We start from the raw sequence: 27,043 nt of genomic DNA on the forward strand, positions 1-27,043 counted from the left end.
TAAAACAGAAAATAAATTATTGAATGGTGTTAATTTGGTAACAGATTTAATTTATATTAAATCCTATGTGACTCCCTATTAACAAAGGATGTGTTAAAGATCAATGTATAATTAAGAACCTAAGAAAGTTATGTATTAACATGATGATTCATGCATTGGTAGTGTCAACGGTAAGTATTTCTCAGTTTATTCTCTACGTAGCCTAAGTGTTTAATGGAGTTTATTGTTCATACTTCCTGTATGATGCACTTTAGTGAATTAGTACATAAATTAACAGCTTTTAAGCTTACTTTGAAATTGTTTGGATGGGAAAGTTTTAAGCGTCTAGTGAAAGATGATATGATGGGAAGCCCTGATGGCTACACACTTCGGTAAACACCCTCTAAACTGGTTTTCTTGCTAATTACATCCTTTGTGTCTCCTGGCAACAATTGCTACAACAATTGATGGTTGTATAAAAAACACAGTTTAACAAAGTTTGAAGCGTTCATGCAGCAGATGAGTCCAAACACCTCGACAGTCTTCGCGTCTTTGCTCTCGGACACTCCAGTGAGAAGATGAGCTAAGTGGAGAGGAAGTTGAAAGGTGATGATGAACAAAACACTTTCTCCTAACAGGTTTTTGTAGTTGGTTGCTCAACATACAAAAATGCATGAATTGTAAGCAGAACTAGAAATTATGAAAGGTATGTAACCCACCAAACTCCCAGAGCCCTGAGGCAGCAATACGAATGTTGCTTTCATTTCCACCGAGCATGTTTAAGCGTTTCCTTGTCTTGTCGCTGTAACATGACCATCTACTGTGCTGCATTGGATCCAACCTCTGAATCCAACCTCACAAGATGCTGCTGATATTTTGGGCTGGTCATATGGTAGGATCATATGGAAGGATTAGAGTTGAGAAGGGAGGAGCATTTGAGAGTGAGAGATAAGCAAAGCTGAGATGCATCTCGTGCTGTCAGTGGACTAGTGTCAGAGCAACTGCTTGCTCACTTACTCTGCCTAATATTGCACCTGAGATCAGGGATCTGAGGAGATAGTTAACATGTATGGTAAGTGTGGTTGACAGTTTTAGAGATTGATCGGACAATGGCTGTTCTTATTGTAATTGTGGTCATCATCTTCTTCTCCCTCTTTCCTATTTTCTCCCTGTTCTTCTCTTTCTTCTTTTTCTTCTTCTACTTTTACTTGTCTTTTCTCTCCTCATCTCCTTGTCTTCCATACAGTGTGTGTGGTTGTGCAGCCTGAGACAGTTAGGATCCATTAAGGATTCAGTCGGAGAGGGATGTGTGACCTTGCAACTGTCTGTCATATGATATTGCCATGATCCCATATGTGCTTTCTTCCTCACTTCTGCTGCTGCCTGCTCTTCCAAGTAGAACAGATATCAGTGGATTGCTCATCCAAAGAGATGTTTCTCAATTCGAACAACAAAGTCCATCCAAGTGACATCAACCAACTTGGGAATATTACGCTTAGCAGACTCTTAACTGACATCCAAAATGTGAGTCAAACATTCACTTTTCAATAATGTAGAATATCAAGATACATGTCATATGTAATGTCATATGTAAATGTGCATTAATAACATGTATGTGATCAGTCTGATGTTGTTGTCATGATAGCATTAACTTCAGTCTAGTCCAGTCTCTACCAGCCTATCACCTATTGAAGGGATTTGCCTTGTCAGCCAGCATGAGAAAGCTTTTTTCAGCAGCTCCCCTGCTCTGGTCTGGCTGCTCTGTGTCGTCACTGATGCAGTCTAGTGTTTCAGCCTCTGGCTTTACAGGTCCGTACTGCAGCTCCTCTCGTCCTCTGCTGTCAGTCTTCCAGCAGTCCAGCCTTCCGGCCCTCCAGCTTTCCAGTCCTCCAGTCCTCCAACCCCTAGCCCTAGCCCTAGCCCTAGCCCTAGCCCTAGCCCTAGCCCTACTTCCATCATTCAAGCCTTCCAGCCCGCCCTGTTCATGTTATTATTGGGGAAGCTGTGATGGAGCCCAGCTGTGGCCAGTCTCATCCCAGTACTGACTCAGCGTCTGAACACTCGTCTCTGTCTCCATCCTTCAAGGTGAACTCACTGGCCCCCTGGATCAGGGAGAAAATCAACAAGAAGGAGTGCTGCTTCTACATAGAGGATGGCAGGTAGGCTGTGCTTTTCTATAGAGGATGGCAGGTAGATTGTTGGTTAGGGCTGTAGAGGGCTGGGTTTGTTGATGTTGTGGTGGTGGTGCATCTGCATGAAAGTGTAGACGGTAATATCCTGAAATCAATTAATACAGTAATAGAAGATAAAATATATGGTGGATGTGGATTATGACTCAGTGTCATACAAGTTAATCTAAATGGTCTCCCAGTGGTCGTGGATTTGTACGAACTTGCCACAGTGTAACGTTTCCCTATCAGACAGTCCAGTGTTTCCCACACCTGTCCTCCAACCCCAGTTAGCTTGACCCACAAGATAACTGGGGTTAAGCTGACGCTGCTGTCCCACAGTGAAGGGGTGTGTAAATGTGGCTACCAGAAGGACCAGCACACCGACGAGGCCATCAAGCCAGAGGAGTTTATTGGAGAGACGTGGGACCAACACAGACACACTCGAGAGGTTCCTACCGACGCCTTTGGAGACATCAGTTTCAAAGGGTCAGGAAAGAGGACGGCCAAGGTGTGCATGCACAACCGTTAACATCATTGCGAGTGCTGTTGTCTGGTCACATAGTTGTGTGTGTGCACATGTGCTTGTGTGTGTTTGCGTGAACGGTGTGCATCTACATGTGGGTTAGTGTGTCTTAGTATGTACAACATAAGCATGCGCTTTGTGTGTGTTTGTATGTTTGTGTGTGTGTGGCTGTGTGTGTGTGTGTGTGGGTGTCTGTGTAGTATGTGCGAGTGTCCCCAGACACGTCCACTGAGGTCTTGTACCAGCTGATGACTGAACAGTGGAAGCTCCGTCCTCCCAACCTGCTCCTGTCAGTGACAGGAGGAGCCAAGAATTTTTACATGAAGCCCCAACTGAAAAACCTGTTCCGCCGGGGCCTCATCAACGTGGCCCAATCCACAGGTCAGCCTCACCCCATGCATCGAATTAAACAGTCTCCAGCCTCTCTTTGCCCTCCTGTTTGAAATAGTGTTCTGTTCGGTTACGTTTTGCAGATTTTCTACCTAGTTGTGCTAAGTTTCACACCAAATAGAAACACATTGGATTGTAACTGGTCAAACTCAAAAAAGCGACCTTTAGTGACAAAATAAGTGTCATGTCTCATCTTACTGTGTAGGGGCATGGATCGTCACAGGGGGCACCCACACGGGCGTGATGAGACACGTTGGCCGCGCCATGCGAGACTACACCCTCAGCAGCGCCTCCAGAAAGGGTCAGGTGGTGGCCATCGGCGTGGCAACCTGGGGAACCATCCACAACAGACACAAACTGGTGCACCCACAGGTAGTTTTCATCCTCTATTTAGATGTTTCCACTGATCATCCTTGAGATGTTGATTGGAGTCCACTTGTGGTAAATTCTGTAGATTGGACATGTTTTGAATGTGGAAAAAGTGAAGCGCTGTGAATACTTTTCGGATGCACTGTACATACATACATACATGCATGCATACGTACATCTGTTCATCTAGTCTTCCATATCCACGCCGCAATTTCCCCTTTGGCGGATGCCGTGGATCGATAAAGTACCTACTACTACTACTACTAGTAGTAGTATGTACAGTATATCTATCCATCCATCCTTCCACTCAACTTTTCATTCACATTTATCCATCCATGTATTTATTCATTCACCCACCAATTCTCTTACAAAGATTTTCTAACCAATGTCAACGGGTACTCAATGAGATGGTCCTTCCTCCTCCTCTTCTCTCGCCTGTTCCCCCCCCTTCCTCCTGTTCCCCCCCAACCCCTCTTACTCCTCCTCCATATCTCATCCTCCTTCTCAGGGCCGTTTCCCAGCCAACTACTACATGGAGGTAGAGAACCAGGGCCACCTGTCCTGTCTGGACAACAACCACACCCACTTCCTGCTGGTGGACAACGGGACGCATGGGCACTACAGTGTGGAGATCGAGCTCCGCTGCCACCTGGAGAAACTCATCTCCCAGAAGCTCTTAGGAAACGGAGGTGAGGGCGCTGCTGTCAAATCATTAATACACTGTCAATGACTGCATATTTGCTTTTTCTGATGTGTGCCTGTGTGTGTCTCCTTTAGAGTCAGGAGTGAAGATTCCAGTAGTGTGTGTTGTGCTGGATGGTGGACCAGGTACTCTAAATGTGAGTAACTACTATTTACTTTCTCTCTCTTTCTTTCTATTCATCTCTCTCATCTCTTTCTATTCAGAATCAGAATCAGAATTTCAGAAGTTTATTCGCCATGTAGGTTTACACAAACACGGAATTTACTGCGGCAGGAATGTGCAAACAAGAAACATATAAGGATCTTAAATTCATAAAAAAAAGTACAATAGTCTAATTCAAAGAATAAAACAATTTAGAATATAAAATGTATATAAAACAAGAATATGAACATAAGAAAATGAGTAACAGTATGAATATAAGAATATGAATAAGAATATGAATGGGCAGCATGAATGGGCAGAATTCAAGGTGGCTTGTGCATAGTGCAATAGGTGTCGGATGGACTTGTAATAGATAATATTTAAATGTCAGTGGTAGTCCTTGGCCTTGTTGGAGAGGCCAGTAGGAGATGGGAAGAAACTGTTCTTATGGCATAAGGTTTTGGTCCTGATGGACTGCAGCCTTCTGCCGGAGGGGAGTAGCTGGAACAGAGAGTGTCCAGGGTGGGAGTTGGCCACAATCTTCCTCACTTGCCTCAGCTCAGGGTCCTCGAGGTGTGCAGGTCCTCGAGGGTAGGCAGATTGCAGCCGATCACCTTCTCAGCAGTGCGGATGATACACTGCAGTCTGCTCCTGTCCTTGGCAGTGGCAGCAGCGTACCAGATGGTGATGGAGGAGGTGAGGATGGACTCAATGATGGCTGTGTAGAAGTGCACCATCATTGTCTTTGGCAGGTTGAATTTCTTCAGCTGCCGTAGGAAGTACATCCTGTTGTGCTTTCTTGGTGAGGGAGCTGATGTTGAGTTCTCACTTGAGGTCCTGGGAGAGGATAATGCCCAGGAAGCGGAAGGACTCCACAGTGTTGACTGGGGAGTTGCACAGGGTGAAGGGGGTGAGTGGGGCTGGATTCTCAGCTGGTTGAAGTCCTCAACCATCTCCACTGTCTTAAGAGCATTGAGCTCTAAGTTGTTCTAGGAACACCAGGTCACCAGGTTGTCAGCTTCCCACCTATAGTCAGACTCATCCCCACCAGAGATGAGCCCAATGAAGGTGGTGTTGTCCACAAACTTCAGGAGTTTGACGGACGGATGACTAGAGGTGCAGCTGTTGGTGTACAGGGAGAAGAGCAGAGGGGTAAGGATGCAGCCCTGAGGAGATCCGGTGCTGATGGACCAGGAGTCAGAGACTTATGTTCCCAGCTTAATGCACTGCTTCCTGTCAGACAGGAAGGCTTTGATCCACCTGCAGGTGGAGTCCGGCATGTTCAGCCTCTCTCCTCTTCCCTCTCTATCCTTTTCCTTTCATGTTTCATGTCTCTATCTCTCCATCCTCCCTGACCCTGACTGCTACCACTTGTTTCCCGTCTCAGACCATCTTCAACGCCATGCGGAACGTCACGCCGTGTGTGGTCCTGGAGGGCTCTGGGCGCCTGGCGGATGTCATATCACAGGCCGCAGGCCTGCCTCCATCCCGGGTCACCCTAGCCTTCATCCACCAGCTGATGAAGAGGTTCTTCAGCTCAGAGTACGACAATTTCTCTGAGCTCGAGATCATCGACTGGACTAAGAAGGTAACTCTCCACATGCAGCAAAGTGAATCCCATCTCAATATCTTTAATTTGTTTATTCCTTGATGGTCTTGCTGCTCTGATTCTTCTCATCTTTGCTTGCTGAGAATACTTGAGATACTAAGTGAGTTCCTGGTTTCCAGATTCAGGATATTATCAGGATGCCTCACCTGCTGACTGTGTTCCGCATCAGTGAGGATGGGGATTTGGACGTGGCCATTCTCCAGGCACTGCTCAAAGGTACCTGTAACACCTGTACTACCACACATGTACTACCGTAACACAGCTGTACTACCACACATGTACTACTGTAACACACCTGTAGTATTGTAACACACCTGTACTACCACACATGTACTACTGTAACACACCTGTACCACCATACCTGCACTACTACACATGTACTACTGTAACACACCTGTAGTATTGTAACACACCTGTACTAGCACACCTGTACTACTGTAAAACACCTGCACTATAACAACTGTACAACTACTACCACACCTGAGATTCAGTGAGATGTTACTGTCTGAAAATGAACCGTCCCAAATCAACTTTCTGAATAATGTTTCCAAAAACAGAATGTGTCCATGCTGAAAACCGACACTCTGGTTAATGCTTCCCGAAGTGGAATATTGAGTTTGCAATTTTGTTCACTCAGACAGAAGTCCTCTGTGATGCAACACCGAAGTGAATTCTCATTCATCATCAGTTCATCTTTTGAGTGCATTCAGGCTCAAACTGTCGTGTCCCTGTGTCTATTCATTATTCTAACTCAATAAGCTGTGATCTAATGCATCCTGTTTGAACAATCTAAAACAATCTAGAAAGCACATCCATTAATGCCTTAAAAATACCAACACGTTTACACCAACACAGTTCCAACACGTAATGGTTCTCTGATTCCATTGAGATAAAACACATTTGTGGTTTTGTCATACATTATTATCAAAAATCATAAACATACAAACAACAAATAGTTGAACAAATAGTTTCAGACATGGACTCTATGGAGATGATTTCCAGGACTCTCTACCACACTCTCCAATAACAGACCTTCTCAGATTTAGAAAAGGCTTCACCTGGGTCTTGCAAATGAGATTTTCCATTTTACAGGTTTTAAGGACGTAAATAATTCAGTTTACCAGTTTAGTGTTGAACAACGACTGGATTGGATTGGACTTTCACTTAAATTGTTTTACTTCAGACAGGGTGATGTTGATACTGTAGAAGGCCAGTCGAAGGCCATTCCGCTGCCCCCCCCCCCCCCCCCCCCCATAGGATTAATGAATACATGTAAATGTAAGGATTCATTTCAACATGTTGTATTAAAATTCCACCCTTGGCTGCCCTGTCCCCCTCAGCCTCCCGGACCTGTGAACCCCCTGGTGGGGCAGGGTGGGCGGGGCAGCTGGAGCTGGCTGTGGCGTGGAACCGAGTGGACATAGCTGAGAGCGAGATCTTCACTGAGAACAGCCAGTGGAAGGTAGGTGGTTGCCCCTCGCTCTAAAATGACTCAATTTTCTACGACATCATTACACAACAACATGACAATGTACATGTAACAGAAAAGCAAAAGCCCAACAGTTTGGTTTCCTTTACATTTATCAAACCTTGATTAGAATCTTCCAGAAAGTTCTGCTTTAATTATGGGACTAGGTCTAACTAGATGTGACTGTTGCTCGTTGGTTCTACTGTTCCTCCTTGATTCTGCTTATCTCCTAGGTTCTCCTCCTCTCTGTTGTCTTAATTCTCCTGTTCCTCCCTGGTTCTCTATCCTCCTAGTCCAAGGACCTTCACCAGGCCATGTTCTCCGCCCTTGTGGGAGGCAAGCCGGGCTTTGTGCGTCTGATGCTGGAGAACGGTGTGTACCTGAACCAGTTCCTGGAGGAGGACAGGACCCTCTGTGAGCTTTACACCCAGATGTCCAGCTGCCTGTTTCTGCGCAGGCTAGCCAAGCGTGTCCAGGCCGAGCGCGGACCTCTTGGGGGTCAGAGTTCAGGGGCCAGGGGAGGCAGGAAGCTCACTCTTGGGCACGTCGCGCATGAGGTGCGCCACCTGCTGGGAAGTTTCACCCAGCCTCTCTACACTCCACCACCCGGCACCGGTTTGGACACAGAGAGTTTGTCTTTTACGGTGAGTGCTGGTTAACCGAGTACGGTCATGGTTCAACTTTCTTTGGTTGCTGTAATGTGCACTGCACCAGGGTAAATACACTGTTCCTTGACTTTGACCATTGAAATACTGCAGTACTTTCTACATGTCGCTTCAGATGAAAGGTATCTGGTAAATAAATAACAAGTAAAATTATGCCTACACGAGAGTGAGTTTGATGCAGAAACCTCGGTCCCGTTCTCGTTTCCCAGCTCCAAGCTAAGGACCTGGTGGAGCTCCACACCCCAGGAACAGAGAGGGAGGCAAGGGAGCTCAGAGACCCAGCCAGAGACCTCTTCTTGTGGGCTATCCTGCAAACTCATAGAGAGCTGGCGCACATTGCATGGGAACAGGTATACTGTCACCTGTGGAAATACAACAACCCTTCTTTAAGCATGCTCTGCAGTTAGTGTTTTGTTTGCACGTGTGTATGCATGTGTACGTGCTAGTGTGTGCATGTGTCTGAATACTTGTGTGTGTTTGCAGTGTACAGACAGCATGGCTGCAGCCCTGGCAGCCAGTAAGATCTTAAAGAAGCTCCTGCGGGAGGGGGAGGAAGGGGAGGAGGCTGTGGAGATGAGAGAGCTGGCCAGCCAGTATGAGAATCACGCCATTGGTAAGACACCTTGACTTTGACACACACCTTGACACATACCTTGACTTTTCATTGTGTGGGTGTTATTGCAAATGGGTTTAACCCTTTGTGTACCTTTGTGTCTGAGTGTGAGTGAGTTTGCGCTTGTGCATTTGACGAAACATACATGCCTGAGTGAGTGTGTATTCTGTAACGGTGTGTTCAGTGATCCTTTCCTTTTTACCCCCTCCCCCCTGGCTCCCCAGGTGTGTTCAGTGAGTGTCATAAGTGTGACAAGGAGCGGGCTCAGAAGTTGCTAGTTCGCGTGTCTCCGTTGTGGGGCAGAACCACCTGTCTGAGGCTGGCCCTGGAGGCTGACAACAAAAGCTTTGTGGCCCAGCCCGGAGTTCAGGTACTGCTGCAGAGACATGCAGACCTCCCGGGGGGATGGGTACAGCTAAGTGGTGGAGCAATCGCTGAGTAGTACCTACCCTGAGTATTAACATTGATTACTGGAAAATCTTCGGCATATGCTGACGGCTGCATTGATGCTCTGAGTGTGTGTTGTTGGAGGGTACAGGGGCTGCTGACTCAGATCTGGTGTGGGGAGCTGGCGGTGAACAACCCTGTCTGGAGGCTGCTGCTCTGCATGCTGCTCTTCCCTCTCATCAACACAGGCTTCCTGGTCTACAGGTGGGTTCAGTTCCAGTCCCAGTTCTGGTCTGGGATCAGTTCCTGTGTTTACTCCTGCTACCCCTACTGCTGGTCTGGGACCAGTTATTAAATTGCTTGCTAAATGAATGCATTACCTGTTCTTGCTCTTACTGACGGTACTGGTCTAGGATCATGTTGTTCCTGTAACTACTACTGCTTCTACTACAGTGGCAGATGATTGTGTTGTACAGGCAAGTCTGGATATGTAGTTACTTATATTGACCACTTTGTGGCAGTAAAAACCTATGGTACACAAGGGGGGGAAACTCAACACACCGGTTCTTTATGTTGGGGACAATGACAGATGTGTGTGTATGGGGAGACTAAGATCACAGGATAGCTTTTGTTGTGTTGCTGTGTGACTATCTGAACACTCCTTTTCTACTCCCTCCTCCTTGTCCTCCTCTTTCTCCTTGTTGTTCTCCTATTCTTCCTTGTCCTGCTCCCCCTCAGACGGGATGAAGCTATCCACAGGGAGGAGGAGAGAAGCGAGGACATGGAGACCATGAACAGCGTAACAGGAAGTTGTGCCTTCGACAGGGGGAAGTCTCATATCCTGTAAGAGTGCCATCATCGATTTGTTCCTGAACTATTACTGGAACAGTTTCTATTCTGCCCAATGTGCATTAGGTACACTGTAAAAAAAAACAGGAACAATGTGGCAGCTAGGACGCCAGATTAAACCCATTAAATTACAGTAAAAAAAATAATGATATTAACATTAATTAACCGTAAAATAATTGTCATTTTCCGATACCAAATTTACAAGATACATCTGTAATATTACATTACAGGCGTGTGCACAACATACAGCATCCAGATGCTGTAATCAGTATCCAGATATTTACAACTGTAGCGCCGGCTATCTGTACGGAATGGAGAGTTTGTTCGTTCGTTATCTGCCGCTTGTCCGGGGGTCGGGTCGCGGGGGCAGCAACCTAAGCAGGGAGGCCCAGACTTCCCTCTCCCCGGCCACTTCCACCAGCTCTTCCTGGGGGACCCCGAGGCGTTCCCAGGCCAGCCGAGAGACATAGTCCCTCCAGCGTGTCCTGGGTCTTCCCCGGGGCCTCTTCCCAGTGGGACGTGCCCAGAACACCTCACCAGGGAGGCATCCAGGAGGCATCCTGATCAGATGCCCGAGCCACCTCAGCTGGCTCCTCGTGACGCGGAGGAGCAGCGGTTCTACTCTGAGCCCCTCCCTGATGACCGAGCTTCTCACCCTATCTCTAAGGGAGAGCCCGGACACCCTGCAGAGAAAGCTCATTTCGGCCGCTTGTATTCGCGATCTCGTTCTTTCGGTCACTACCCACAGTTCGTGACCATAGGTGAGGGTAGGAACGTAGATCGACTGGTAAATAGAGAGCTTCGCCTTTTGAGTCAGCTCCTTCTTCACCACGACGGACCGATGCAGAGCCTGCATCACTGCGGACGCCGCACCGATCCGCCTGTTGATCTCGTGCTCCATTCTTCCCTCACTCGTGAACAAGACCCCGAGATACTTGAACTCCTCCGCTTGGGTCAAGATCTCCTCCCCGACCCGGAGATTGCACTACACCCTTTTCTGGTCGACAACCATGGCCTCAGATTTGGAGGTGCTGATTCGCATCCCAGCCGCTTCGCATTCGGTTGAGAACCGCTCCAGTGAGAGCTGAAGGTCGTGGCCCGATGAAGCCAACAGGATCACATCATCTGCAAAAAGCAGCGACCCGATCCTGAGGTCACCAAACCGGACCCCCTCAATGCCCTGGCTGCGCCTACAAATTCTGTCCATATAAGTTATGAACAGAATTGGTGACAAAGGGCAGCCCTGGCGGAGTCCAACCCTCCTCGGGAACAACTTACTACCGGCAATGCGGACCAAACTCTGGCACAGGTCGTACAGGGTCCGGACAGCCCCGATCAGGGAATCCGGTTTCCCGTACTCTCGGAGCACCCCCCACATGAGCCCCAGAGGGACACGGTCGAACGCCTTTTCCAAATCCACAAAACATGTGTATACTGGTTGGGCGAACTCCCATGTACCCTACAGGACTCTGCCGAGGGTATAGAGCTGGTCCACTGTTCCACGGCCAGGACGAAAACCACATTGCTCCTCCTGAATCCGAGGTTCGACAATCCGACAGACCCTCCTCTCCAGGACCCCTGAATAGACTTTCCCAGGGAGGAGTGTGATCCCCCTAAAGTTGGAGCACACCCTCTGGTCCCCATTTTTAAAGAGGGGAACCACCACCCCGGTCTGCCAGTCCAGAGGCACTGTCCCCGATGTCCACGCGATGTTGTAGAGTCGTGTCAACCAAGACAGCCCTACAACATCCAGAGCCTTAAGGAACTCCGGACGGACCTCATCCACCCCAGGGGCCCTGCTACCGCGGAGCTTTTCAAACACCTCGGCGACCTCAGCCCCAGAGATAGAAGCCCCCCCCCCGATGTCCCCAGACTCTGCCTCCACGTCGGAAAGCGTGTTGGTGGAATTAAGGAGGTCTTCAAAGTATTCCACCGATCCAGGATGTCCCCCGTCGAGGTCAGCAGCGCACCATTCCCACCATGTACAGTGTTGACAGTGCACTGCTTCCCCCTCCTGAGTCGCCGGATGGTGGTCCAGAACCTTTTCGAAGCCGTTCTCATTCCGTGAGAAGTCATTCTCCATGGCATCGCCGAACTCCTCCCATGCCCGGGTTTTTGCCTCCGCGACTGCCAAAGCCGCGTTCCGCTTGGCCTTCCAGTACACATCAGCTGCCTCTGGAGTCGTACAAGCCAATAAAGTCTGATAGGCCTCCTTCTTCAGCTTGACGGCATCCCTCACCTCCGTAGTCCACCACCGGGTTCGAGGGTTACCGCTGCGACATGCACTGACCGCCTTGCGGCCGCAGCTCCAGTCAGCCGCTTCAACAATGGAGGCCCGGAACATGGCCCATTCGGACTCAATGTCCCCGGCCCCCCCCGAGACATGATCGAAGCTCTCCTGGAGGTGGGAGTTGAAGCTCCTTCTGACAGGGGGTTCTGCCAGCGGTTCCCAGCAGACCCTCACATTACGTTTGGGCCTGCCAGGCCTGACCGGCATCCTCCCCCACCATCGTAGCCAACTCACCACCAGGTGGTGATCAGTTGACAGCTCCGCCCCTCTCCTCACCCGAGTGTCCAAGACATGATCGACTACAAAGTCGATCATGTCGACTTTGACGAACTGAGACCTCGGGTGTCCTGGTGCCAGGTGCACATATGGACACCCTTATGCTTGAACATGGTGTTGGTTATGGACAAGCCGTGTCTAGCACAGAAGTCCAATAACAAAACACCACTCAGGTTCAGATCGGGGGGGCCGTTCCTCCCAATCACGCCCCTCCAGGTCTCACTGTCATTGCCCACATGAGCATTGAAGTCCCCCAGGAGGACAAGGGAATCTCCGGGAGGAGTGCTTTCCAGCACCCCCTTCAGAGACTCCAAAAAGGGTGGGTACTCTGAGCTGCCGTTTGGTACGTAAGCACAAACAACAGTGAGGACCCGTACCCCCACCCGAAGGCGGAGGGAGGCTACCCTTTCGTCCACCGGGGTGAACCCCAATGTACAGGCGCCAAACCGAGGGGAAACAAGTATTCCCACCCCAGCTCGACGCCTCTCACCAAGGGCAACTCCAGAGTGGAAGAGAGGCCACCTCGCCAGCGAGGTGACATTCCACGTCCCTAGAGATAGCTTCTGCAGCCGAGGATGGGACCGCCAAGGCCCCCGCCCGTCTCACACTGCACCCAACCCCCATGACCCCTCCTGTAGGTGGTGAGCCCGCTGGAAGGGGGTCCCAAGTTGCTTCTTCGGGCTGAGCCTGGCCGGGACCCATGGGAAAAGGCCCGGCCACCAGGTGCTCGCCATTGAGCCCCACCCCAGGGCCTGGCTCCAGGGTGGGGTCCCGGTGACCCGCGTCCGGGCAAGGGCAGCTGGGAACAATTGTTGTTTTTCTTCATGGTGAGTTTTTTGAGCCACGCTTTGTCTGGTCTTTCACCTGGAACCTGTTTGCCTTGTGTGACCCTACCAGGGGCATAAAGCCCCCGACAACATAGCTTCCAGCTTAGAACACGCAAACCCCTCCACCGCGATAAGGTGATGACTCAGGGGGGGAAATGGAGAATACGACATTCATATAAGACAGGTTAGATCGCCATCTAACTGGACAACATTCACACTCAGGGTGAACACTTAATTTATCCAAACTACAGACCATCACATTACACATATCAAAACAGAACGAACACAACAACAAAACTCCAAAAATTCTTATCTAACTAAGCTTAAACCTTTAACTTTGTAGCTTTTCAGCTTGCTGGGTAACAGGAGCGTTGCCGCTACACAACTATCTAATCAACTTTCCTTCGTCCTACTCTGGAGTCTACATTTATTCATTTAGCAGACACTTTTATCCAAAGCGACTTCCAAGAGAGAGCTTTACTAAAAGTGCATTGGTCAATGATCATAAACAACGAGATAGCACCAAAAAGGCTTTTGCAGTCTTCAGGTGAGTTCGACTTCATGCAGCGCCGGAGTCGCCTGCAGCCGCCTGCAGCCGCCTGCAGCCGCCTGCAGCCGCCTGCAGCCGCCTGCAGCCCGACTGACTTGAAGCAACCAATGGCATTCTCAGCTTCAAGGCAGCCGGCAAAGTATACATGAAAAGTAACTTTTTTCGTATTACAAGTTTCTTTTGAAATTAGATTGAATATGCACATGAGCTCCACACTTATTGTATATGTCCTAATTTGCATAGGCAGAAACACCATTCATATGTATGACAAATACATCGGCCCAATCTTCATCCAATAATCCTACCGCCAATGACCTGATGGTCATTATTGGCATAAATCTCCCATCAAAAGCATGCCACCCCCAGTCTTTTGGGTCCATACGTTCACTTCCCCCTTTCCACTCCATCATTTGGTAAAAGACCCGAAGACTATGGAACTTTGCAGCTGTTGACGTTGGAGGGAGAGTTACATTTACATTAATGCATTTAGCAGACGCTTTTATCCAAAGTGACTTCCAAGAGAGAGCTTTACAAAAGTGCATAGGTCACTGATCATAACAACGAGATAGCCCCAAACATTGCGGGTAGCCAAAACATGAAGCATACATTTTGAAAAAACAAATAAGTCCCAAAGGGAAGAACCATAAGAGCACATAGTTAGACAAGTTACAATTAAACAACCTCAGAAATGCAAGAGTGTACCTGTGGAAAAAGCAAGCAACAATAATATATTTCACAACGAGTACAATAATTTTAAGTCAGTTACAACTAACCAACAAGAGCAACAAGTCTCTCAATAAGAGTCATTGTGATCCTGGAGGAAACTAACATCAGGTCCAGCCAATCATTCCTAAGTACCGGAACAAGTGCGTCTTGAGCCTTTTCTTGAATGTGGGGGTGTAAGGCTGGGGGAGAGACTTGATGTACTCGGGTGCAGTCCCGTTCACCGCTCAGAATGTCAGTACCAGGGACTTGAATCTGATACGGGCCGTGATGGGAAGCCAGTGGAGGGAGATGAGGAGCGGGGTAACATGTCTGTGAGGCAGGCCTCAATTCTAGCTGAGATCCCCGGATCAGTCGGGGGGAACGACAGGTACAGCTGCGTGTCGTCAGCGTAGCAGTGGTAGGAGAAGCCATGGGAGGTGATGATTGGTCCAAGTGAGGTGGTGTACAGGGAGAAGAGGAGGGGTCAGGTGGCTGAGCGGTGAGGGAATCGGGCTAGTAATCCGAAGGTTGCCAGTTCGATTCCCGGTCATGCCAACTGACGTTGTGTCCTTGGGCAAGGCACTTCACCCTACTTGCCTCGGGGCAATGTCCCTGTACTTACTGTAAGTCGCTCTGGATAAGAGCGTCTGCTAAATGACTAAATGTAAATGTAAATGTAAATGTCCAAGGACAGAGCCCTGGGGGACACCAGTGGAGAGCTGGCGGGGGACACTTTGCCTCCCCAGGAGACCTGGTAGGATCTTCCCGACAGGTAGGATGAGATCCACTGAAGTGCAGTGCCAGAGTTTGAGGTTCCACTGGAGATTGTTGCTACCTTGTCGTGGTGGGGAGGCTTGTGTGCCTCCGTGACCCTGAAGACTATACCGATGGGAGTTATACCCCTGGCAGGTACTACCAAGCCAGGCAGTTTTCAGGTTAGAGGCCAGTCTAAAAGCAGCATCACCCAATAGGTGCGTTCGACTTCATGCAGCGCCGGCGTCGCTGCATGAAAAAATCCCAGATCGGCTACCGATAGCTAGGACGGGCGGCCCTACCGTAACGATACGCGTCAGGGAGGATGGATGGGAGCAGGGCCGGAGTGATGGCATCGCTAGACAAGGTTTTACCAATTGAAAAACGTCTGTTTATTTTACATAAAGCTCAAAAACTATTTTGCGGTCAAATAATGGCCAAAAAATGTTGCTCGCACGCTGTGAGCGCTCGCATTAACTGTAGAAAGTCCCTATCTTGCATCACATCAAACCCATACGCCCTAGGTTGGGGCAAAGCTCCTAATGTTTACAACGTATGGCTCCGTGCCTGATTAACACTCGGATCGTTAAGCAGTCTCAAAAATGGTATCAATATAAAAAATAATACGATCCCTTTCTGTAATCATGATACCCCCCAGAAATGTTCACTGCACCCCCAGTCAAAGCAGGCTGCATCCGGCACTGTTTGGTATACAAAAAAAAGGGCCGGTCTTGGGCCTGAAATATTGGGCTGAAAAGTGGACCCACTCCGGCCCTGATTGGCAGTAGGATGATTGGATGAAGATTGGGCCGATGTATTTGTCATACATATGAATGGTGTTTCTGCCTATGCAAATTAGGACATATTCAATAAGTGTGGCGCTCATGTGCATATTCAATCTAATTTAAATAAAACTTGTAATACAAAAAGTTACTTTTCATGTATACTTTTACTATGTAAAGTTTTATTGTGGTAGGAGTGAAGGAAAAAATTTAACCTATTTGGGTGTATTTTGGGCCTATTCGATTATTGTATAGCTCATTTGCATATTAAAATTCATTTTCAAAGAAACATGTAATACAAAAATGTTTACTTTACATGTAGTTTCATTGTGTAAAGTTTCATTTTGATAGGAGTAAAGGAAAAAAATAGCCCCATTGGGGTGTAATGTTGCCTGGCCTTATTGGCACACATCTCGGATTGATGAGAATTAAACATATTTCCACAACTAGGATATCTTAGGACTTTTAGTATTTTGTTCTGGACACCTCATAGAAATGGTCTATGCTGAAAAAAATTACTTATATTTTTGGCTCCAAAATGAGTTACTTTGCCTGGACTATGTCTAAACCCAAAATTATGTTATTAAGAAGTTATTTGTCCGTGGGATGAAAGTAAATATCTGCAAAATAACTGTTAAAATAGCTAGTTTTGAAATTATGTGTTTTAACAGAACATTTTGGTGAAAAAGTTATTATTATGAAATTATGTGTTTTAAACAGAACATTTTGGTGAAAATGTCATTAATATTTGTAACAGACATTTTAGTGTATTTTTAAGTAACAACATTTGGCTGTAATATTTATGTAAAAATATAAATGTACAGTTTGCCATTGTCTTTCTATCTGTATTTCCTGTAATTCAGAAATACTGATATAATTTGTTTTTACAGTGTATACCTGTTACTGTGCTCCTCAGGGGACAGAGACTCTATTGAACAGTTCTGAAACAGACAAAGTTCTTCTGTTGTTGGTGCTGTTTTCTAATTACTCTAGTAAGATGAAAGCACCCTTCACTAAACACGTTCTCTAACCTCCTTCCGTAAGATCCTCCTCTCTCAGTGAGGCCCCGAGTCTGACATCCAGGGAGCGTCTGAGCTGCTTGTCCCGGCTGGCCGGCTTCTACAGCTCTCCTCAGGTCAAGTTCTACTGGAACATTGTGTCCTACTTTGTCTTCCTCTGGATCTTTGCCATTGTCCTCATGATGGACTTCTGGAGCATGCCGTCATGGCTAGAGCTGCTGCTGTATGTGTGGATCTTCTCGCTGGTGTGTGAGGAGGTCCGACAGGTGAGGCCCGTGGCCCATGCCACTGTGTGCACGTACACACATGCACACACAAACTCACATGTACACACCATAGACTGTATATAGATAGATGACGCGTCTCCATTTACATTTACATTTGGTCATTTGGCAGACGCTTTTATCCAAAGTGACTTACAAGAAAGAGCTTTACAAAAGGTGCATAGGTCAATAATCATAAACAACGAGATAGCCCCAAAAACAATGTGGGTAGCCAAAACATGAAGCATACATTGTTAAAAGCAAATAAGAGCCAATGGGTAGAACCAGTAGAGCATGTAGTTAAACAAATTACAATTAAACGACATGATCCTCAAAAGTGTACCTGAAGGAAAGCAAGCAACAATAATATAATTCACAGCGAGTACAAGTAGTTAAATCAGTTACTACTAACCAGGGCCGGAGTGGGGCCACTCTTCAGCCCGGGAGTTTCAGGCCCAAGACCGGCCCTTTTTTTTGTAGCTAGCTCTTATTACCTCCTATGATCCGCTATGCTTCGTTGTACTCCTTGTGTTTTCTGGTGGATGCTCCGTTTGTTTCCACGGTTTCTCGCGCTGGTTTCATTTCAACTAGGCGCAGCCAATGGGCGTATAAAACGTTATCACGTAGCATTACGGCACAGTGTTCATGGGAAACTTAGGAAGTACTGCCAGGAGGGGGATAAATGAACGAGAACCATGCCGAGAACAGAGCCTTATGTATCATTCATGTAATGCCTTATGTATCACCGGCCAAACTGGCTAGAGAGTTTTTATTAACACCCGCCAAAATGAATTTTAACCCGCATTTGGCGGGTTGGCGGGTGTTAATTTAGAACCCTGGGTGGGACCACCAGACGGTTGTCAGAAGAAGACCGTATGTGGCGGGTGGGGGTGTAAGGCTGGAGGAGAGACTGGATGTAGTTGGGTGCAGTCCTGTTCACCGCTTGGAAGGTCAGTACCAGGATCTTGAATCTGATGTGGGCCGTGATGGGTAGCCATTGGAGGGAGATGAAGAGCGGGATAACATGAGAGTGTCTGGGTAGGTTGAAGATCAGGTGGGCTGCTGCGTTCTGAATCCTCTGGAGAGGGTGGGTTGCGCATGCTGGGTGACCGGCGAGAAGCGAGTTGCAGTAGTCCAACTTGGAGAGGACAAGTGCTTGGACTAGCAGCTGGGTGGAATGCTCAGACAGGTATCTCCTGATCTTCCGGATGTTGTTGAGGGTGAATCTACACAACTGGGAGACTGCAGCAATGTGGGCCGTGATGGTGAGCTTGCCATCCATGGTAACCCCGAGGTTCCTCCCACCAGCAGCGGTTCTAGGCACGGGCTAATCAACATTTCTGTTTGGCGCCCTCTGTTGGCATAAGAAAGGTAGTGCGTTTGTGTTTTCACACCCATTGTCGTGCTGTTTACTTATTTGGGGGGGGGGGGGGGGTTTGGGGGGCGGCAGGGGTAAACATCGCCCCGGGGCGCCAAATAGGACCGCCACTGCCTCCCACTGTTAAAAAATGAAGCCAAATATCCCGAATACGGGTGCTGCCATCTCTGGTGATGTCATTTGGACTCACATACATAAGGACACACAGAACCACCTACACACATTACACATACATTGACACACATTACAGTACATTATGACATCAGAAGGCTGTACAGTGAGATGTATCCCTCCTTTTTTTAGCTGTTTCATGATCCAGACGGAATCAGTTTCCACAAGAAATGTCAAATGTACATTAACGAACACTGGAACGCTCTGGACGTTCTGTCTATCCTCCTCTTCATCATCGGTCTGGGATGTAGGTGAGTCCCTCTCCTGATGCACACCCCCCTACCACCAACACAATGGTAATCATTCACAATGCACTGGCCTGCATGGTCTGTTGTAATAATGCCTTTTGGCTAACTAGGCATGATTGTACCCCTGGCAGGCTAACCACTGTTGTGTTCTATGCGGGGAAGGTCATCCTGTGTATCGACTTCATCATCTTCTGCCTACGTCTCATGGCCATCTTTACTATCAGCAGAACTCTGGGGCCCAAGATCATCATCGTCAAGAGGATGGTTAGAGGCTAGCGGGCTGGAGAGATGCTGGGGGATGGCTGGGGGATAGTTACAGGTTAGACTAGGGGGCCGAAGAGAGGCTAAGGGATGGTTAGAGGCACAGCTAGTGTTAGCATACATATCAGAAGCACACAATCCATTCGAGCATTTTGCAGGTATCTATTCACTCGTCTTGACGTCCCTACCCTGGGCATGTTCTGTGTGTCCCGGTCTAGATGATGGACCTGTTCTTCTTCATGTTCCTCCTGAGTATATGGGTGGTGGCCTACGGCGTGGCCAAGCAGGGCATCCTCATCCACAACGAGGACCGGCTGGGCTGGATCGTCCGGGGGGCCGTCTACGAACCCTACCTCATCATCTTCGGGAACGTGCCCACCAACATCGACAGTGAGTGGAGCCAGATGGATACACACGCATAGATGAGAGTATAGTACAAGCCTAGCTTGAGTTTATGCCACATTGGATCTCTATAAACAGGTGGGTCAAAAACTTGGCGTTCATTAAAGTTTTACACTACTTTAGCAGATGCTTTTATCCAAAGGGACATCCAAATAGTGCCTATAGTAAGTACAGCAAGTTATCAAGAATTAGAAGTTCACAGTGACCTCAGTGGTTAGAGCCAAGGAACGGTCTGCATTTTTACTAGACGGTGTATGAATAACATCACACCTACAATATTGCATAATAATATACAATATTACGGCATCACTTTACATTTAGGTTACATTAACAACCATTTAACTACATAGCTAATCGTAAAATAGTGTAGGTGCAATTGCTATGTAAATGGGATTACTGTAAGTGTTAGCGGTATAAGTAATTACAAAAGTCTAAGAAGGCACAGTATGGGGAAAGAGTGTAAGCAGTGAATGGATGTTGTAAAGGGACAGATACAGATAGACAGATTGATCTTATTTTTCTATGTTAGTTGTAACCTTAATGTAAAATGCTTTTCCCCAGATACCCAGTTTGACGACGGCTCCTGCACGGTGAATGGGGACGACCCACTGAAGCCCAGGTGCCCTGTGCTGGATGAGAATCATATGCCCATCTTCCCAGAGTGGCTCACCATCCTCCTGCTGTGTGTCTACCTCCTGTTTGCCAACATACTGCTGCTCAACCTGCTCATAGCCATCTTCAAGTGAGTGTCCCAAATATTTTAAAAGCTCTCCCTCAGTGAGCAGGGAATTAAGATTATACTTGAAGACCCATTTAAGGGTCCACGTAGTGCCACTTTAATAATAAAGGGCTTTGTAAACTTGCACCTTACTAATCCCCAGGGAATAGTAAAGTAAATGGTTTCTGAAAATGTTTCAAATTCCACAGCTATACGTTCCAGGTAGTGCAGGACAACAGTGACACCATCTGGAAGTTCCAGAGGTACGAGCTGATAAAGGAGTACCACAGCCGCCCCGCAGCCCCCCCACCCTTCATCCTGCTCAGCCACCTCTACCTGTTCATCAGGCTACTGGTACTCCGCAGATCTCCCTTGCCACAGCAGGAGCTCAGTGAGTAGCACCAGCTACAGCCAACCAACCAACAGACCGATCGATTGGATGATTACCTGAGGGGTGTGTTTGCTTTGCATCTTTCCCAGAGGAGGAGCTGAGTGAGAAGGAAGAGGAGAAGCTGCTGTCCTGGGAATCCCTGATGAAAGACAACTATCTAATCTCCACACGGCAGGGGCAGAGCCAGAGCACAGAGAGTCAAATCCAGGACACGGCTAAAAAGTACAGCACCTTGAAAGTGTGTCAGTGTGGCAACAACACAAAAACTCCTGTCTCTAGCAACTTCTCAGTGTTTAGAGACTGATAAAAATGATGGTAACATAAAATGTGATCTCTTGTATGTCTTTGTTTACACAAACACAAATAGTTCCATGATTGTTTGTTTACGCCGAGTTGGTACCATGTTTGTTTGTTTACCAGATTTGGTACCATGACGGAACTGCTTGAGCGGGACGACGAGATGGAGTCCGTTGCCATAGTGAAAAGGCTGGCCGGACTGGAAGAACAGGTTCTCATCCGTGTCCCAGCTACCCTACCTTGATCTTTGTCTATCTGTCAAGACTCACCTAATAATACACATCAATTATTTTACATGAACATATATAAAAGTAATTGGGGATTTATTTGCCCTCACATATTTCTAATAGTATTTGTAAATATTTGTATTAATAATAATAATATTAATAATTATTTGTACATCGTAATTGACCCCCATCTTGTCTTTGTCAAATAACAATACTATACAAACTCGGTATGAACTAATGTTGTCAGCATCGTAGCCTTTCTGGCATGTCAGAGAAATGTCACATTTTACCTGTGTTCCTCTGCAGGTTAGGACAGTGTAATAGATTCTGGTCTCTCCTCCTGGTCTCTCCAGGTGACGCAGTCTACCAAAGCCCTGCAGTGGATCATGAACAGCCTCCAGTCTCAGGGACATCAGGCTACAGATAAGGCCCCTATACTGGGTACACCTCCTTACCTATTTCACCTTCCTGTTTCATTAACGTGAAGTCTCTTTCCACTGAAATATTCACAAACGTGCTAAATTGAACTGTCTACTTTAGCCTCAGGTAGTTCAGTAGGGGATTTGATGAGCCTGGTGACAGAGATGCCTCAGAACCATGTCAACGCCCGCCAGCTCTACTACCCTGACAGCACTGTCACCCGCTTCCCTGTCCCCGAGGAGAAGGTGTCCTGGGAGGTGCCTGACTTTAATTACACCCTTACTGGACATGTTAAACAGGCTTGATTTTTATGACAGCATTACTGAACATATTAAAACAGGTTTGATGTTAATGACAGCATTACGGAATATGTTAAAACATGATGTTACTGACAGCATTGTTACACGTTAAAACAGGATTTAAGTCAATTACAGTATTACTAAACGTTACAATCCTCGATTGCCTCACAGGTGTCATTGGTTTGACAGTGGCAATATTCTCTCTTGTTCCAGGTGGAATTCAATGTCTATGTGCCTCCTGTTTATGTTGCTGGGGTCAGTGAGGGCATGACTGACCAGTGAGTGTTCCAGACAGCCCACATTACCCTGGCTCCAATTGAGATACCACTGTGACAACTAAATCTGCCTTCACAATCACAATTATCTTATCCTTCACAGAGCAATGGTAGTGACCTTGGATAATTATAGGTAAGGAGACAAACTGCCACTTAGAGCGAGCCTGTGAGCCTGCTTCAGTGAGTCCTAATACGGGTCCTAGGAGTGATGGTCTCCACTAACCACTGCTGTTACTGTAGGAACCCTGGGGGCAGGACAGGGGTGATGGGTAGAGGAGCTCTGAACAGCCTGGGCCCGAATCTAATACTAGACCCAGTCTTCACACGGTATGAGAATTACACACACACACACTGACCCTAACCCTAAACTAGACCCAGTCTTGACAAGGTACACACATACACAAGCACACACACTGTTCACACGTTTAATCATACACTTATACACACACATGCTGTACACCATGCATCACCCATACAGGCATATTACCACACCCTAACCTGGTTGTGGGTGCATTCCCAGGTGGCAAGACAATAAAAGATCTGTCCTGGAGTTTCTGGCTGTTCAGGAGAATGAGGGCCAGTGGGCGTTACCCGGGGTGAGTCTAGCTATCCAGCTACAGTGTTTGGCTAAAGTGTGCAGCTACAGTGTCTAGCAACCGTTTCTAACTACAGTGTCCAGCTACAGTCCAGCTAGTGTCCAGCACAGCTGCACGTCTGATCTTGGTTGTGGCACATGACTAAGACTCCTGACACTAGTACATAACAGCACATATAAACCATCAATCCTGAGGGTTTGCTTCTGATAACTGATTGGCTGTTCAACATGGGGCTGCAGGGTCCTGTCCAATTAGGTGAGCCCCTACCGGAAAGACTGCTGAGCATTCTGGGCCGGCCGCTTTATGAGAAGTTAAAAGTGAAAGTGTCAGAGGGCAGAACGGTGAGTGTTCTTCCCTGAGAGTGTCCACCTGTCTGACTGCTCCACTGCAAGAGAGCACTGGCTAGCTGGAGAACCTGTTGTACCTGTGAGTTGCAGGTGTACAAGGGCTACGTGGATGACTGCAGGAACACCGACAATGCTTGGCTGGAGACAACCGTCATCAACATCCACCTGGACAGACTGGAGGAGCTGATGGCTGATCTGAACTGTCTGGTGAGTGTCTGTCTTTTCCACCCTCAACAGTGTTTATGTTGCATCAGAGGCAGGGTATAGTAATGGCAAAGAGACCATTGAATTATTATTAATAATGATAATAATTCATATTCAAACCAAACGTAAACCCTTGGGTCCGGGTGGGGCCTGTCATGTTCAAATGTTTCTCTCTTATGGATGGTTTGGCCCCCCCTTCACTTTCTGTCCCCCACCCCTCCACCCGTCTCCTACCCCTCCTCACTTATCTCTTTCTGCCCCCCCTCCCCTCCCTCCTTCTATCCCCCCTCCTCCCCTGTCTCCTTCTGCCCCCTCTCCCTCCCTAGGTTAACAGCAGTGTGTGCTCTCCTGAGGGGACTTTTCAGTGGCAGGAGATAAGCAGCAGGACAGTGCTTTGCTCCTATCAGAGAGAAGCTCTGAGGCAGGTGGCCAAGCTGCATGAAAAACGCTTCTGATGAGCCCACCACTGGAGAGGAAATCATCAGGACCTCTGCTCACTGACACCAATGACAGCTAGCCAACACCAATGACTGCTAGCCAGCATCAACAACTGCAAGCCAAAACTAACTAGATGGAAATGCTGAGAGCCTACCTCAGGGTTCATACTGTCTCAATGCATGCCTGAAAGCATGAGAAACAAGCCATATTGGAAGACCGACATAGGCTTAAATTGGTATTACTGAACTTATTAAGCCATATAAACAAGTATGACAGACAGTAGGAGGTAGATGGTACTACTGAATAATGAATGCATTGAAACAGACCAGAAGTAGCTTATGTGGCAAATAATAGTGGTTTCACCTGTCACAGCATCATGTGTTGATTTTTTTTCTCTCCAGTTTTATGTCTAAGGTTCAAAGTGTCAACTATTGTTGATTCAGTCGTCGCCTTTGTAAACTGTAAAAATTATTTAAAAACATGCCTTCCTGTTAGCTATCATCCACCAACTAAATTAAGCCTTTAGCCTTAAACACATAAATATATCACAAACTAAAGTTTTTTGTATTGTGTTCTTAATACTTTTGGGGGGTATTGTCATGCACCTGCACACATTTGCTTTCGCAGAAACATTCTTCAACGACTTAAAAGCGCTCCCGGGTTTCGGAGTCAGTTTCACGCGCGCTTATTGGTCGGGGACAGGGTGGCCAGACATACGGCAGTATGGCTTTCACTCGTTTTAATTCCACATTCTACAGTATCTTTAACCCGTTTGTGGTTTGTGTATGTGCTAACGTTATTTGTTTGTTTTATTATGCTACCTTGTTTTTCATACTGAGTGTGTATGTGATTTTACCAATATTCCCAGTTCGAAGCTCAAAATTATGATGACAAAAATGTATTTGTCATGATATTTACCTGAGCATAGCACACTATAGCTAGCTACTTAACAGTAAATTAACGTCGTATTAGGCTACATGGTATTGTTAGACACAATGGCACATGGTCCTAGAATCTATTTTTATCCAGTCATACACTCACACGGGTTACAGGTGAATTGTTTAGAAAATACGGAAGTGACGTTAATGCTCACAAGACTTGGATTAAACCATTGGATTACATTAGCGAGACAGAGCAGAGCGAACAGGCGGGTCTCGACCGGAGAGCACTGAAACGGTATTGTTATTCACTTTTAAATATATATGAATAGAATTGTCTATATTTATATTTACGTTTTAAACCTTGTAGAATATGCATTGCACGGTTTTATGTCCATATATTAGTTTTAAATTTGTGCTGAGACGCGGCTGTGGATGTCAGCAGCGGTGCTGTAGCTTTATGTTACTGATGTGGACAATTTCGATTCAAGTAGCCTAGATATTTCTTTGAACAATTATGTATGTACATTTAGTTACGACAATTAGTTGTGGAATAACGTAACACACAACGTCTATGCTTTTTGAACTAGGGTTGTCGTGTGGGGTAGGCTACTTTAGATTGCAGACTCCTGGTAAATTTCGACCCCGTGAGATTTTCATCGTGATTGCAATATTTATGTAATCCTTTAGATTGTACATGCCATTCTGGTTTTAAATAACACCATCATTTAGGCTGTGTCCGCATTAATGGGAGGTCCCACAAACCGATGTTCCTATCCTGTGCACATGAAATAAAGCCTAACCCAGCCTACGTAGCTCAACTACAGCCTACTTTTTTCATTCCCAAAGCATAACAGGCTGTCAGACAGACTGTCTTCTGTTTTTTTTCTGGCTGTTTATCCACCATATGCAAGAGTACATTCACTGTTCAGGTTCTCAGTGTGACAGAAACAATCTGACAGTAGCCTGATCTAGATGTTGATGCAGCAATGTAGTAAATGTGATGCCCGTGCCTTGTACATGGGACACTATTTTGATAAAGAAGTTATAACTTTCAATATGAGATTGGTTGTAGCCTAGCAGATATTTTGGTTGGTTTCATCCAGCACCGAAACTGCTGGATAGCCGTTCTTTAACAATTTCTGGGATGCACAATCGGTTCACCTAAGCAACAAACAATAGTATCTATTTTAAATCTCTTCTTATAAAATTGGCCTTAAAATGACCTAAATGTAAATTATCCTACTGTTCCCCTCATGACCTGGTTAGTCATCCTCATTTCTCTTGTACAATAAACAAATCACTTGGCTACTGCCGCCTAGGCTACTTTAGGTTAGCTATATAATATGAAATTAAACTAGCCTACTAAATAATGTTGCTGAGGTAGACCAAATCCAACGAGAATTGTTACGCTGTAATTTAGAAAATAAATAAATCAGCGAAAACAAAGATCAAATATGAAATCATAGTTAAACAAACCATCAGTCGCCCGCTCTTAACTTGCAGTCATTCACGTTGTGACGGGTACAGTAGCATATGCAGTTTGTGATGTTGGATGCTACGCTAGCTGTGGATCTGGATGCAGGGTTGTAAAAAACAGCATTGTATTCCCTCGGAGTGAGAGGTTTCCAGTAAGTGTCCACGTGTGTCCGTAATGGCTGGAGGCATGTTTTCCAATCCGTCTTCAGGGTGTGTATCAGGATGCAGTTACAGGCAACTCCAGTCAGTCAGATGTGTCAGGAAGCCAGTCCTGTCAGTGGTTGGCTTTGTTTTAAGTATGGCAGAGGGAAACCTTACACCAGCCTGCACCCAAACGCGAGGACAGAGCATGTGTCTGATCGTGTGTCGGAATGTATACTGCATAATACTCAAGTACTGCAACAACATTTATGTATATTTTATTTTTTACAAATGTACAATTGTAATATGGGGGGTTATGATAAGCTCAAAGATAAGCATTCACATATAGCGCTCACTGTAGGCCACCAGATATGTTGTCAGAATTTTTCAATCAAGTCAAGTCAGTCAAGTGAATGACTGAACAGTTTGTATGCATGCTTGTGGTAATACATTTAGTCTTTTTTTTTTTGCAGACGCTCTTATCCAGAGCGACTTACAGTAAGTACAGGGACATTCCCCCCTGTGTCAGCTGTGTCTCTGT

The 27,043-nt window shown here is 46.7% G+C and overlaps 1 protein-coding gene across 4 annotated transcripts; it reads left to right on the plus strand.

Annotated features, from left to right (window-relative positions):
- The first annotated feature begins 470 nt into the window (after positions 1-470).
- On the plus strand, positions 471-25,865 carry trpm2 (transient receptor potential cation channel, subfamily M, member 2). Of its 4 annotated transcripts, none has more exons than XM_067251191.1 (34): positions 471-585; positions 1,379-1,503; positions 2,065-2,138; positions 2,490-2,658; positions 2,874-3,054; positions 3,269-3,435; positions 3,941-4,121; positions 4,210-4,271; positions 5,664-5,864; positions 6,005-6,101; positions 7,226-7,347; positions 7,647-7,997; positions 8,228-8,368; positions 8,502-8,631; positions 8,856-9,001; positions 9,170-9,282; positions 9,757-9,861; positions 17,095-17,335; positions 19,014-19,132; positions 19,261-19,393; positions 19,609-19,780; positions 20,354-20,534; positions 20,720-20,901; positions 20,991-21,123; positions 21,322-21,409; positions 21,779-21,866; positions 21,966-22,102; positions 22,358-22,422; positions 22,523-22,552; positions 22,660-22,746; positions 22,940-23,015; positions 23,255-23,356; positions 23,453-23,569; positions 23,893-25,865. In XM_067251191.1, exons 2-34 carry the CDS (start codon positions 1,411-1,413, stop codon positions 24,019-24,021), a joined length of 4,413 nt encoding a protein of 1,470 aa, XP_067107292.1. In that variant the 5' UTR covers positions 471-585; positions 1,379-1,410; the 3' UTR covers positions 24,022-25,865. The 4 variants fall into 4 exon arrangements, with proteins under 4 accessions (XP_067107292.1, XP_067107291.1, XP_067107293.1 ...); XM_067251190.1 differs by lacking the exon at positions 471-585 and adding an exon at positions 948-1,051; XM_067251192.1 differs by lacking the exon at positions 471-585 and having other exon boundaries at positions 1,066-1,503; positions 2,490-2,686.
- Positions 25,866-27,043: the final 1,178 nt, after the last annotated feature.

This window comes from Osmerus mordax, chromosome 2 (genome assembly GCF_038355195.1).
Source record: "Osmerus mordax isolate fOsmMor3 chromosome 2, fOsmMor3.pri, whole genome shotgun sequence".
Classification (NCBI taxonomy): Eukaryota; Metazoa; Chordata; class Actinopteri; order Osmeriformes; family Osmeridae; genus Osmerus; species Osmerus mordax.